A 13821-nucleotide genomic window follows, 5' to 3' on the forward strand; every position below is an offset into this window, starting at 1 on the left:
TAGACCCTACTGTTTCCTGAATATAATTGTGTTACAGTTGTTTCTTAGATCTGTTTCAACAAGGCTTTGAACTATTTAGGATGCCATTCCTTATTCTACACATTTTTACATTAAAAATAACTTTAGAAAAGAGAGTGGAGTTTTTACAAAGGCTACATCCTGAAGAAACAAAGATTTTTCACTTATGGGAAACTACTAAGTAGTGTTACTAGCTTTATAGACTGATTCGTTATACAAGCTGTGGGCCATTTCTCTTTTCTGTCTTTCACATTCCTTACATTTTCATTCTACTTCATCTTGAATAAAAATCACTCCACTTAACTCATATTCCTTTTAATCTTTCCCTTTCATCTCCTTTTATTCTGTATTTTATCCACCAGTGGCTTTCATGTTACATCTCAGTTATCATCTGTTCTGTCACTGCTCTTTTTAATTCTAATAATTTACTCCTTGATCACTGTCATTCATATCTTCACTTCCTGACAGTATTTTTTTGGCTTCTTCATAGAGCTTGTCTTTTACTGCTTATATTTTTGCTCCTTTTAAGATCTTTTCCAATCTCTGCTGCTTATATTGTTGGCCACCACATCAGTGGTTCTGACCCTCTTGGTCAGCTATTTATACAGGAACATTAAATAGATTATATTTCCCTAGTATGAACCTCAGTGGTGAGTAGATTAAGTTTCTGTGTACAGTTACAGTCAGCTTACAAATCTGATTTATCAGTTTTATTACAGCTCTTTGGTAAGTTCTGGGTTGGTTCAAAGTCTAAATGAGAAGTCAGCACATGTTGTATTTGTGCTATTGCTGACACTAAGATTGTTCTTTTTCTGTCTCTTGAGGATGAAATCATTCTTTCTGCAATGGCCATGTTTTCTAGAAAGTTGCAATATAGCAAGAGCATATTTCTCCCAGTGTCTATTATGAAAATTTCCAAGCATGCAGTGAATTGAAAGAATTTTGGATCTGATACCATATGCCTACAGCCCAGCTGCTGCTATCACTATTTGTATTGCTTTATCACACACATATTCATACCTCTACTGTTGATCCATCTTAAATTTTTTACTGTACTTCAAAGTTAATTCCTGACATGGGCACGCAGCTCATTGTTTAAATGATTTTTAAAGATAGCTATTCAGTTGTCTAAGAATAAATTATGGCCTTCTAAATGTGATTTGTTCTATAGAACTTTCATTTGTAGGAATGTCTGATTAATTCAGTCAAAGAAGTAAAATAAATGGAAAATACTGTCTTTTAAATGGGTAAGTATAAAGTGTCTCTATTAACTTTTAGAGCTCTCTCACTAGAAGGTCTCACTTGATCATTGTTACTGACTAAATAAGAAAGGCACACATTTAACAGACCGCTGTATTCTAAACTACATTGTCTTATGTTTCTTAAGTCATTAGGATGTGAAGAAACTGTAGAAAGTAACCTATGTCTCTTGTGGGAGTTTTGATTATTAATGGCTGATAAAAGTGTCATCAAAGGGACAGAAATCAGGGAAATGCCCTACTTCATTTCTTATCTTCTCTTTTTCTCCTTTCCATTCCTTTTCCTCACTTTCTTCCTCCTCCTCCCCCCTCCACCTCCTCCTCTGCCGCCTTCCTCTCCTCTTCGTTTTTTCTTTAGTAATACTTGGAGAAAGGTATACACTTTATTGTGTTTATTTGCTAAGGGGAAAGAGAAAGAAGAAGCCAAATGATTAGATGAAAGGGTCATAAGAAGGTTGTACAGGCCTTAATCCAGCACTGTGGGTGGCTGAGGAAGAAGGATTGCAAGTTCCAGCCCAGCCTGGAGAGTTTACCAGTACTGTGAGACCTTATCTAAAAAACAAAGAGCAGGGGATGTAGCTTAGTGCAAAGGCTCAGGTGCGGGGGGATCCCCAGTACCTCAAAAGGGACTATGGAGGGGGACAGTGGAGGGCAGAGAGTAGACTCTGAAGGGTTGGCAGACTTTTTTTGTGAAGTGCCAGAGATGGTGTTCATTTTAGGCTTTGCAAGCCATACAGTCTGTGTTAAAACTACTCAACTTCACTGTTGTAGAGTGAAAACACCACCAACCACATTCATGAATGATTTTGGCTCTGTTTTCATAAACCTTATGGGCACAAAATTGAATTTCACATAATTTATAAATGTCAGACCACACAGTGTTCTTGCCCATATTTTTTCAACCATTTAAGAATGCAAAATATTCTAAGCTTGTGAGCTATGAAAAACAGATGGTGGGTTAGATTTGCCCATGATCTTTGATCTCCTGACTATAGGGATTTGAAATTTACCAAAAAATCATTATTAGTGTACAGCATCTTAGAAGTTTTTTTTTTTTTTTGGTACCGGGGATTGAACTCGGGTCCTTGGTGCTTGCGCAGCAGGCAGTGAAACCACTGAGCTAAATCTTTGGCCCAGAAGCTTTTTATAAGCTCTAAATTTTATATGTTCCAAATTAGATGGGGTTACAATGCACCAGATAATCCAAGTGAGGAAGAAAAGGATAATGCTTAGAAACGTGACTCTGGTGTGATCTTGTAGACCTTATCTTACCAGTGTAGCTGCTATTTGTAAACTGGGTACAGGGAAGCAGCTGTTATCATTGTTGTAATTGTTATCACCTTCGGGAGTCTAGGAGTTCACTGTATTGACCCTCTTTCTGGTAATGCTCAGAGGAATTACATAAGTTGCATATTGAATAAGAAGGGTGCACAGGTAATGGGGGAAAAAAAAATAAGAACCAAGATATATCATGTACAGGTACAAACACCCAGTGATAAATGTAAATGAATTGTATACCTAAAATGTACCAATAAAAGAACTAAAAAAAAAAAGAAATTTGAATCCAGGCTTGACTCTAAGTCTTGGGCTTTTTAATATTCAGTAATTTTAAGAGTAACTCCCTCAAATCAATCTGCTTCCTGTGCCCAGTTTACAGAGTGCCCATTGATACTCTCATCGCCTTATACATTCAGTTCTCACAACCATGGTAATTTACATAGATAGAACCCTCTTTGGCAAGTGCTACTTTCTTACCTCCTTGTTTGTTACACAGAATAATTTAAAGTTGAGAACTGACTCTTAAAAGATGAGAAAATTGAGGCATAGATGATTATTTGCTCATTATTGTACAACTACTTAGAAGGAGTTGATACTTAATGCAGGAGTGATTTTTTTTGCATTATGTCCTATTTTCGCTCTTCACACTGCTTTATTCAGTATATAAGAAGCGTTATTTATATGGCAGGATTTTTGGTTTATTTTAGGACAAAACTTGACATTTTTATTAAAAATAGGCTATCTTGGTATTTTGAATTCTATAAGCTTTAAAAAAATCATATGGATACTTTAGTGAACTTTGAGACCATTCATGTCATGTATGTAAAAAATGGAAATTGCTAACATTCTCCTCATTCACATTTATTCATTTTAATATACAAATGGCATGCGTATTATAGAAAATTATATATTGGAAGCAAAGAGGTAGATTTTAAAAACTCATTCAATCATATCAGCCAGACAAAAATGACTATTAGCCCTTTGAAACAAAAATGAGTTTAGCCTACACCTACAGATTTGTAACTAACTTTTGTCAGCTAGTGATACAGCAGGAAGACTGTTGCCACACTTCAGGTATTGCTAATTGTTTATTTCAGTGTGTGAACTGTGTCATGTTCATTTAGGTAAACCTCTATTATTGGGCAGGCTGATTTCTCCCCCCAGATGTGGAAAACAATGCATTTTTATAAAATTGTTCAACTGTTTTCCACAAGCTGCCTCTCTAATTTGTATGATATTAATATTTTTAAGACTTTTGATGTAAGTTCATAGTTTCTAGAAAAGAATTGTCTATTTATGTTCTTCATAAGGAAATCCACAGTTTGACAAGTATCATATAAATATGTTTCTTTACTAAAGAATAGCATGTACAATATGTGTTAAGTGTCCTAGAGTCTATATTTCAGTCTTGTTTTTTACATTCTTGCTTTCATACTTACATAGTGATCTGGAATAGTAATATTTAAGGTTCATAAGTGGGATTGATTATAGCTACATTATAGTTTATCTCTTAAGTCATGTTTGTGTAATTTATAGCATGCTTTGTGGGTTTTTCTGTTTGTCTATTTGCATGGCATATGTGGTAAATTTGCATGGAATGTTTAGAAAATATAAGCAAGCACTAGAATGAATTGGATGTGTTTATATCAGTCTTTGTCATTTGCCTTGGTATTTTAGAATCAGAGTCCTAATTTTTAAGACAAAATTGATATTATTAATGTCCCTTACCTACTTGTTTGCAGCCTTCTCGAGTCTTTCATGGTTAGCAAGATGTCAGTGTGCATGCCAGTTTTCACTTAGTCCTGCACGTTGGTAAGATAATTGCAGGAATGTTTTGAGAAATTTGGTGAATTCTTTTTTCTTATAGTTTTAATTTTTCATAGTTTTTCCATCATTTTGAATTCGGAACCCAAAGGAAAGCTATGAATTAGGCTTCTTTGGATCCAGTGCACTGTTGTACTTAAATTATGGTAATTTCATACCATCAGTTAGTAGAAGCATAAAATGTTAGGGTTGAATAAACAATATAGATTATATAGTCCAGCTTCTTCAGTATTCCCTTCTTCAGCAATCCCTTCTTCAGTATTCTTGGTTGCTCTACTAGAAGAGCCATAGTAAAGCATTAATCCACTTCATTTAATTTTACAATATAAGAGGAATACAAGATTTTTACCCTAATGGAACTTAAAGTATGCAGTGTTCCTAAAGGAATTAATGAAGAGGTTTAGTGACAAATTTTGGATTCATGATTATATATTTTGGAGCCATTTTTCTTGTACTTGTAATACTTTTGTAAAGTTCCTTCTAAATCTTTCATGTGATTGAGGAAAATATTTTTTCATCCAGATAGAAATTTTGTGTTATCTACAAATCAGGTATTTAACAAGTGGTTGAAATGAAATGGTGATTATTAAGGAAATCTAGATTGATGCTTTAAGTAGACTTTCATTTTCTTAACGTTAATATTTAAAGTGATAAAATGACAAAACTTACCTAATCCTTGCAAATTTTCAGCTGTTATGCTACACAGTTTAAGCATATACACTTACCACACCACCCCCTTATCAAACCCTTTTAAACAAAGAAAACAGACTAGAAGGATACTTTTGATAGCACTGACAGTCATTATCTTAGTTTCTTACAAAATATATAATATTTCCCTAGTCAAAAGTTATGGATAGTGGATTTCCATTTTTTATATCTCATCTGGATATGTAACTTTATTACTTCAGTGCTTGACTAACTTTTGCCTTGGTGATCTGTTGAGCTTTGTTCCTGAGCTGTACTAATCATGCTTATTGTTTGAATGTTTGGTACAGGAAGCGAGCAGCTGCAAAGCATCTAATAGAACGCTACTACCACCAGTTAACTGAGGGCTGTGGAAATGAGGCCTGCACGAATGAGTTTTGTGCTTCCTGTCCAACTTTTCTTCGTATGGATAACAATGCAGCAGCTATTAAAGCCCTCGAGCTTTATAAGATTAATGCAAAACTCTGTGATCCTCATCCCTCCAAGAAAGGAGCAAGCTCAGCTTACCTTGAGAACTCGAAAGGTGCCCCTAACAACTCTGAGATAAAAATGAACAAGAAGGATGGAAAAGGAGCTAGAATTGATTTTAAAGGTAAGCTGCTCATTTTTAATTGACAATTGTTGATTAAAACCATATTAGAGATTAAAGTGTGTGAGATTTTGTTGTTTTGCTTTAACTGCCTTCCACAGGTTTAGTGGTTGCTAATTAGAAGCGAATTATAATCTAGAAGTTCCACTGGGAAGATTGTACTAAATTGAAGTTAATCTCTTCAACTAGGCCACAAAGACTGTTTAAATTATTATATAACTGGATTGAATATTTGCCATGAGCTCTGGAACGCCAAGAAGCAGAAAGACTAGGGAGTTATTTTTTCCATATTAGAAAGCAAGGCAAACTATTGTAATCATTACCTGAGAAATATGCTTATCCTAATAATTTCTTCCCATATCCTGTCCACTCCTCCAGGCATTTGGTGCTTGCTGCCAAAGACCATGACCTGCCAATGGCAGTCTTCTCTAAAGCTTTTAGTTTTTTAAAAATAGCACTACATTCTAAAATTTCTTAAAACTTTCTCCTGCCATACCTTCAAGCTTGTTTTCTGTCAGTGAAGGTAATTAAGTATTCGTATTTATGAGGTATAGAAGCTTCGAACAACTGGCAGGGTTTAGCCCCATCATAGAGGCAAATGTATTTAAAAGAGAAAGCTTTTCATGTAAGATATATGTAAATTAGGGAATACCTCTAAATATTTTTGTAACATCATTTGAAACAAGTTTAAATGAATTAGTGGCATGGAGTTGTACTGTCTCCTATTTCTATAATTCAGCAGCGTTTGTAACTTTACATAGCTTTATTATTCAAATTCTGTTTCTTGAATTAGCTCATGTACTGTAGAAAATAGGTGAATGTTGTCCTGTCTGTGTGTGTGTGTGTGTGTGTGTGTGTGTGTGTGTGTGTATAAGTTGCATTGATCAACTATACACATTTTTCCAGCAAGTATGCATCACAGAGTCACAGTAGATAAAGTAGAATGTACAACTGTAGCTAAACAGATCCAACCTTGGGGAAATACTATGCATTATGGATGTATTCATCTTGTTTTGGGCCCTGTGATCATTCTTAGAGGTGCTTGTGTGGTTCTTCCCAGTCTTTATGCTCCTTGCTTTTTGCAGAAGCTTGCATAATTTATCAAGTTCAGCCTTTCCTTACTCCTTTCTCACAGTACGTTACTGTCACACCCACTTCTTTTTTTACCCAGTGTACTATATTTAATATGGTATTTTTCTAGTAGAATTAATAGATGGTTTAATTATACTGGTACTTTTGTTCTGATTATTAATGTTTGTTATCTCCAGCTACAAAATTGCGTAGGCATTAGTTTCCCCTAGCTTTGTTTTTGCATGAGATTTTAAGTACAAAATTTTATGATTCAACTATTTTAGGAACATACATATATCTCAAAATACACTCATTAGAAAAATATTTATACTGGTTATTAAAAATACTTAATTTTCAGTAGAACATCTATTGATAAACAGGTTTATTATAATGTTTTTTGTTTATATACACAAACTCAGTCTAACATTTTAAAACGTGGTATGTGCAAAGAGTATTGGCATATTCTAGGTAGGAGTAGTAGAATGTCAGCATCACTTGATGAAGATAATTCTGAAAGCATGATATGTCAACAGAAGTTATATGGGTCTCTAATGTTGCTCTCCCTCAGACAGACCCTGCTACTGTACACAAAACAAGTTTTTATTAAAATCTTATGATTTGATAATTAGGAAAGTGTTTTATGTCCTAACAAGATATTTATAGTAGGTGTTTTCTGTGCTTTGGTTTTTATTTAGGAAATTCGAAGGGAGTTTTGTGTTGCCTTATAAGAAGGTACTATCACATTTTCCCATTAGAGTAATGAGAAATAGATTCCTGGTGAGTGGTTTTATACCTTTTAGGAAGAGATTACTGATGTTTCAGAAAAGACATCAATATATTCCTAATAGAATACACCTAACAATTAGTTCTTGAAAGGGTAGAGCCCATAAGAAGTAACTACAGGTGTGGACATTCTTGTAGCCTAGCCACAGATCAGATCAGTGACATAATGAAATTTGGTTTTCTTGGGATTTAACTTTTGGAGAACATTCCCTCAATAATTGCTTACATTTTTTATTGTCTTGCTGTGGAGGAAGTACATTCAAGCAACGAAAAGGTCATGTTAACTTCTCTTTTTGCATGGTGGTTAGTATATGTTTAAGGGTATGTTTGGCATGAGAAAGATAGAATTGTTAGCATAACTCTAAAATTGTCCTCTAAAGTAGTCTAATGATGAAAATCTATCACTCTCAAGATGAAAGTGATAGATTGACTGTTTTCAGTATTATTAAATATTTTCAGTATTGTTTCAATAATTGCAGAATTTTGATAGCCAAAATACATCTTTTTTCCCCCTGTAAAATAAAGTATCTTTCATTGTGTTAGCAGAAAAGGGAAAGCCTTGGCCTGAAAGTAACACATCTCAAACAACTGGAAAATATGATCCAACTCTGCCTAGGAAGAAGAGGAAATAGATTTTGTTGATCACATAGTTTGTGTTTTACATCTTTCCACTGTTTGTTTTGTCACCCCACATTCTGAGTGCTGGGGATCGAGTCCAGGGCCTCATGCATCCCAGTCGAGGACACTGCCCTTGAGCTACCTCACCAGCTCAGCCCGTCCCAGTCTGTTTTTAATAGCCCCAGATTATTGCCAGTCCCTCTGCTGAGAGTTATTCTAATTCTTGGTTATAGATAGCAGTTTTTACTTTAGAGTTTATGAGAATTGTTACAGTCTTCTCGCAAACCAATTTGTTTTTAACACCGAGAGGTGCTGTTTCTAAAAGATGGTGCTGAAGGATTTTGTTAAAATCTTGTCTCAGTCTTTTGAGAATAGAACAAAGAAAAGCTTTTTGGAAGAATAGTATTTCTTCTGTACAGCAAGGTTGGAATAGGGTATTGTGATGAAACAGCACATGATCCAGTGGTTTGCATTTAAAATTAAAACTACTGATAGACACCTTCATTGCAGAGGGAATTGGAACTGTTATGACCTCTAGCAGCTATGTATTGTTGAAAGAATGTAAAAGAATGGGTATGGTTGTTGGTATTAACAGTTGGTAAAAGAAAGCATACTATTTTGATTGCTGAATTACTTAAAAAGTATATACTTTTACAAAGGAATTTTAATTCATGAATGATACTGAGTAAATTTTGGGCTGTTTTACTTTTCCCTAGTATGTAGTAAGTACAACAGAGCAAGCATGTACAAAATACAAAAATAAATATTCTCTTTTTTCCTTCTAATTTTCTAGATGTGACTTATCTTACTGAAGAACTGGTGTATGAAATTCTTGAAATATGTAGAGAGAGAGAGGATTATTCCCCTTTAATCCGTGTTATTGGAAGAGTTTTTTCGAGTGCTGAGGCATTGGTACAGAGCTTTCGGAAGGTCAAACAGCACACCAAGGAAGAGCTGAAATCTCTTCAAGGAAAGGATGAAGACAAGGATGAAGATGAAAAGGAAAAAGCTGCATGTTCTGCCGCTGCTATGGAAGAAGATTCGGAAGCATCTTCCTCCAGGATAGTTGATAGCTCACAGGGAGACAACAATTTACAAAAATTAGGTCCCGATGATGTGTCTGTAGATATTGATGCTATTAGAAGAGTCTATACCAGATTGCTCTCCAATGAAAAAATAGAAACTGCTTTTCTTAATGCACTTGTATATTTGTCACCTAATGTAGAATGTGACTTGACATATCATAACGTATACTCTCGTGATCCTAATTACCTGAATTTGTTTATTATTGTAATGGAGAATAGGAATCTCCACAGTCCTGAATATCTGGAAATGGCATTGCCATTGTTTTGCAAAGCAATGAGCAAGTTACCCCTTGCAGCCCAAGGGAAACTGATTAGACTATGGTCTAAATACAGTGCAGACCAGATTCGGAGAATGATGGAAACGTTTCAGCAACTTATTACTTACAAAGTCATAAGCAATGAATTTAACAGTCGAAATCTAGTGAATGATGATGATGCTATTGTTGCTGCTTCAAAATGCTTAAAAATGGTTTACTATGCAAATGTCGTGGGAGGGGAAGTGGACACAAATCACAATGAGGAAGACGATGAAGAGCCCATCCCTGAGTCCAGCGAATTGACACTGCAAGAGCTTTTGGGAGAGGAAAGAAGAAACAAGAAAGGTCCTCGAGTGGACCCACTGGAAACTGAACTTGGTGTTAAAACTCTGGACTGTCGAAAGCCACTTATCTCTTTTGAGGAGTTCATTAATGAACCACTGAATGATGTTCTAGAAATGGATAAAGATTATACTTTTTTCAAAGTAGAAACAGAGAACAAATTTTCTTTTATGACATGTCCCTTCATATTGAATGCTGTCACAAAAAATTTGGGATTATATTATGACAATAGAATTCGTATGTACAGTGAACGAAGAATCACTGTTCTCTACAGCCTAGTTCAAGGACAGCAGTTGAATCCATATTTGAGACTCAAAGTCAGACGTGACCATATCATAGATGATGCACTTGTCCGGGTAAGTTTGGCTACAGCTTAAAATCAGTACTAAAACCCCAGTGGTGGGGATATTGAGATGCAGTAGTGAATTCCTTTTAAAAGGTGATTGTTGGGGAAAATAAGTGTCACAGCCTAGGAACATGTGGACATTTTTTATCTGCCATACAAGTATTTTACTTTTGTTATTCCTGACCAAGTTTATAAATGTGTTCTACAAAGTCCTGGTTGACTTATCTTTACTCTGTGTGAAAACAGTGGGTTTTCTAAATCTTGCAAAGTTCCCCCACAAGTTTCTCCCATTCAACAGAGAAGTGGAACTGAGGAACAAGGGAAATGGGAAGAGTACCTGATGGTAAGTTTGGATGTGAGGTCTAAGGAGGCGTGTCACAGTAAATCTACATCATAAAGTTTTAATTAAGTAGGGCCCCAAAACCTCCATGACGCAGAATTCGAGTTGTATTATTATGAACTTAATAAGGTAAGCAGAGCAGGTGGGTACATGTATGTCAGTAAGATTTTGGAGTCCTAGTAAGCCACTCAGAATGTCCTTGTATGGTACTGCATGGTTTTGGTAGTTTTTCTCACTTACATTTTTGTAGGGACAATTCTAGAAGTAGAAATGAGAAACTTTTGGGTAAGCTCAGCATTCATCCTTTTTTAAATCCAGCATAGACAGATGAAAGGACCTCTGCACAGGGAGTTTTGGCATTTTCCCTGCTGTTAACAGTGGGCATGCACAGAGAGGCCTGGAGTGCCTTGTCCACTTAACGTTCCTACACCCTGCCACTCTGTGCAGTGATGACAAGTAAGTGGGTGGATGCCAGGTGATCAGGAAATGCAGTAATTATTCACATGGCCCCATGCTACATGAGTCAAATAGAAAGGGCACCAGGAAGCCAGCGATGATGGGTTACTTCAGTCAGCTCAGACTCCTTTCTGCTTCTGCTGAAAAACTGCTTTCATTTCTTAAATCATGTGGAACCTTTCTTCAACTTACTTCTTTTTGGTACTGGGGATCAAACTCGAGACCTTGTGCTTGGGAGGCAGGTGGCAGAACCACTGAGCTACATCCATGGCCCTTCAACATTTTTGACATTTTAAAAAACTAGGAACATGGAAAGGCACAAAATCTTTAGTGTTTAACTTTGAAATGGCAAACAACTTTACCCAGTGGTTTATAGTTCTATTAATTCTGTGTCTTTACAAATCCATTCCAAAACCAAAATACAGTTTTTAAATAAATATCCCTGTTTCCTAGTTGTCTGTGTTGTGGGTTCTTATCTTTATTAGTTTAGAAGGTTGACTAATTTTAGTTGACGTTAAATTTTACTTGAAAAACAAAGAGCAATTACAGGGATACCTATTACTATCAGTATTATAAAACCTTTCAATAAAGCGTCCTCTGCCAAATGTAATTTGGTAAAATCTAGCCAGCAGCCTTTATACATCTGATGATGTTTTTATATTGAGATGACATCCTATCTTAGTTCTGGGAATACTTTTGTACCTGGTCATTTAAAAAAAAAAAAAGCTCCATAGGATTTTGTCTGATAGCTAATTAAAACCAGAAATTAAAAGTCTTTTAATCTAGTAATTGTGAAATTAAGAATCTAATAAGTCACATAAGAAGCAGATGTCATTTCATCCAGTCTGTCTTTCCCCAGTTGTCTCTATTAAATTATATACAGAATATATACTGTACTTAAAGAAATAACCTGTATCTAAAAATCCATGTCTGTATTATATACTATTTTTTCAAAAAGGTAGGCCACCCATGTATCTTTAAATGATACAGTATTTTAAAGAATCGTATTCTTCTGAGAATAGTACTCTAAAATAGATGATAATTGGAAATTTTTACTGGAATTTTTACAATTCCAGGCAGCACTGGAAAGATGCAAACAATGGAAATACATTGCTGGAGGAGTCAGGGAGAGCACAGTGCCCAGTGACCATTGAGATTCTTTGATGGAAAAGCAAGTGTTGGCTGTACAAGGTGACCCACAGTTGGGATCCCATAAGGAAGCACAACACCTGAGGGTGTTTAAGACCATGGGTGCACTTGACATTGTGTGACCTGGGCAACTCAACCTCCCAGAATTCAGGTGCCAAGTATTTTTTAAATTTTTCTTTTAAAATAGTATTTATGTTTTCATGGATCCTGATTCTAAAGTTAATATATATAGTCATTGGGGAAAACTGAAAGATTAAAAAGCATAACGAAGAAAATAGAAGTCACTCGCTTTCAAAAATGAAATTATTACCAGCATTGTGAAGAGTCGGTGAGCCACAGTAGTCAAGAGCTTGGTCCATTGTTAGTCTCCTCTCTGACTTGACTGCGATTTCAGCAAGTTGTTTAACCTTTCATTACTTCACGGTTCCCATTTGTAAAATAGTTAATAACATTACTTGCCCGATAAGGTTGTTGTGGAAATGAATGAAGTGCCATGTGTCAAGTGGTTCAGAAGTTGTTTATTTCACAAGAACATTTGTTGTTGCTGTTCTTCCTAGAATATTTTTGTTTGATGCCATAGTGGTTAAATTTTCAGACAACCCTGGAAAAAGTTTTAGAGCCAGTAGAATAATAACATATTTCTAAGTGCTGACTTTGTGTAGGGAATTAATTAAGTACCTCACATAGTATTAATGCTGTTCGGTATTATTGCTTATTTTAGATGAGATCAGGCACATTCAGGGTAGATGAAACTAAGGCAAAGTGAGGTGAAGTTGTTTACAGTGAAAATAATGATATATGTTCTTTTGGTACCCAAGGTAGGGAGCACAGAAGAGTAATTGGTGGAACTGAACATGTGATATCTTAGGAATGAAGACAAGTTTGCCTCAGTTGTCATGTGACATGTCTTAGGAGGAGCTAAAAGTAGAATACAGGGCCTCTGGTTCCTATAGAAACTCTTCACCAAATTGCTTGAAAGGTTCACCTTGTTAAAGAGCCAGCTCTCACTTATTAGCCCTAACAAGAAAAGCTGTAGAAGCCATAGTCTGTCAGGCATTCTGTTTTTCATATTAGAAGTTATCATACTTAATATAAGCACATTTGACTGTAATGGGAAGGCAAGTAGAAATGTTTACTTACATCCTTTAACCTTCAGCCAGTTGAGAACTGCGAGAAGAAAACTAGGAATGGGTTACATAGCAATATGGAGCATTTACCTAGTACCAAATTTGAGCAGAGATGCTAATTGTAATCCTAGGCCTCAGTTTGCAACATGTTACCACCTGGCACTTTTGAGGGGCAGGGCCAGTGCTAGGTATTGAACCCAGGCCTCACACCTGCTGAGCTACAGCCCTGGCCCAAGAATTATTTTTAAACTAAGGTAATTTTCAAATCTGCATTTGTATTAAGTCTTCACAGTCCTGCAGGTTTTCCTTTGTGCAGGAGGAAACAGGAGTTGAGTTACTTGCGGAAGGGGGCAGAGGCGAAAAGTTGGGCTGGGTATGTAGCTCAGCGGCATGGTAACTGCCTAGCATCTTCAAAGCTCTGGGTTCAGTTTCCAGGACGGACAGGACAGGACAGCACTGGGGAGGATGAGGACAGGGAGAAGGTCAGGGCTTACCTTAACTGACAGTTCAGACCAGGAAGACGCACTCTGAGACTTAATCTCTCTCCACAATGAAATGCTGCCTGAAATGGAGA

The 13821-nt window shown here is 36.0% G+C and overlaps 1 protein-coding gene across 9 annotated transcripts in view; it reads left to right on the forward strand.

Annotated features, from left to right (window-relative positions):
- The window catches only part of Ube3a (ubiquitin protein ligase E3A), a 94366-nt gene that overhangs the window by 52815 nt on the left and 27730 nt on the right, over nucleotides 1-13821 (forward strand). For all 9 annotated transcript variants that reach the window (XM_021250170.2, XM_013068293.3, XM_004872177.3 and 6 more), the window contains 2 exons: nucleotides 5375-5676; nucleotides 8939-10185. In XM_021250170.2, coding sequence (XP_021105829.1) covers nucleotides 5375-5676; nucleotides 8939-10185 — 1549 coding nt within the window. The remainder of the gene's footprint in view (nucleotides 1-5374; nucleotides 5677-8938; nucleotides 10186-13821) is intronic.

The sequence above is a fragment of the Heterocephalus glaber genome, unplaced genomic scaffold, assembly GCF_053883595.1.
Source record: "Heterocephalus glaber isolate CG9 unplaced genomic scaffold, H.glaber_assembly_v1.0 deba00001531, whole genome shotgun sequence".
Taxonomy (NCBI): Eukaryota; Metazoa; Chordata; class Mammalia; order Rodentia; family Bathyergidae; genus Heterocephalus; species Heterocephalus glaber.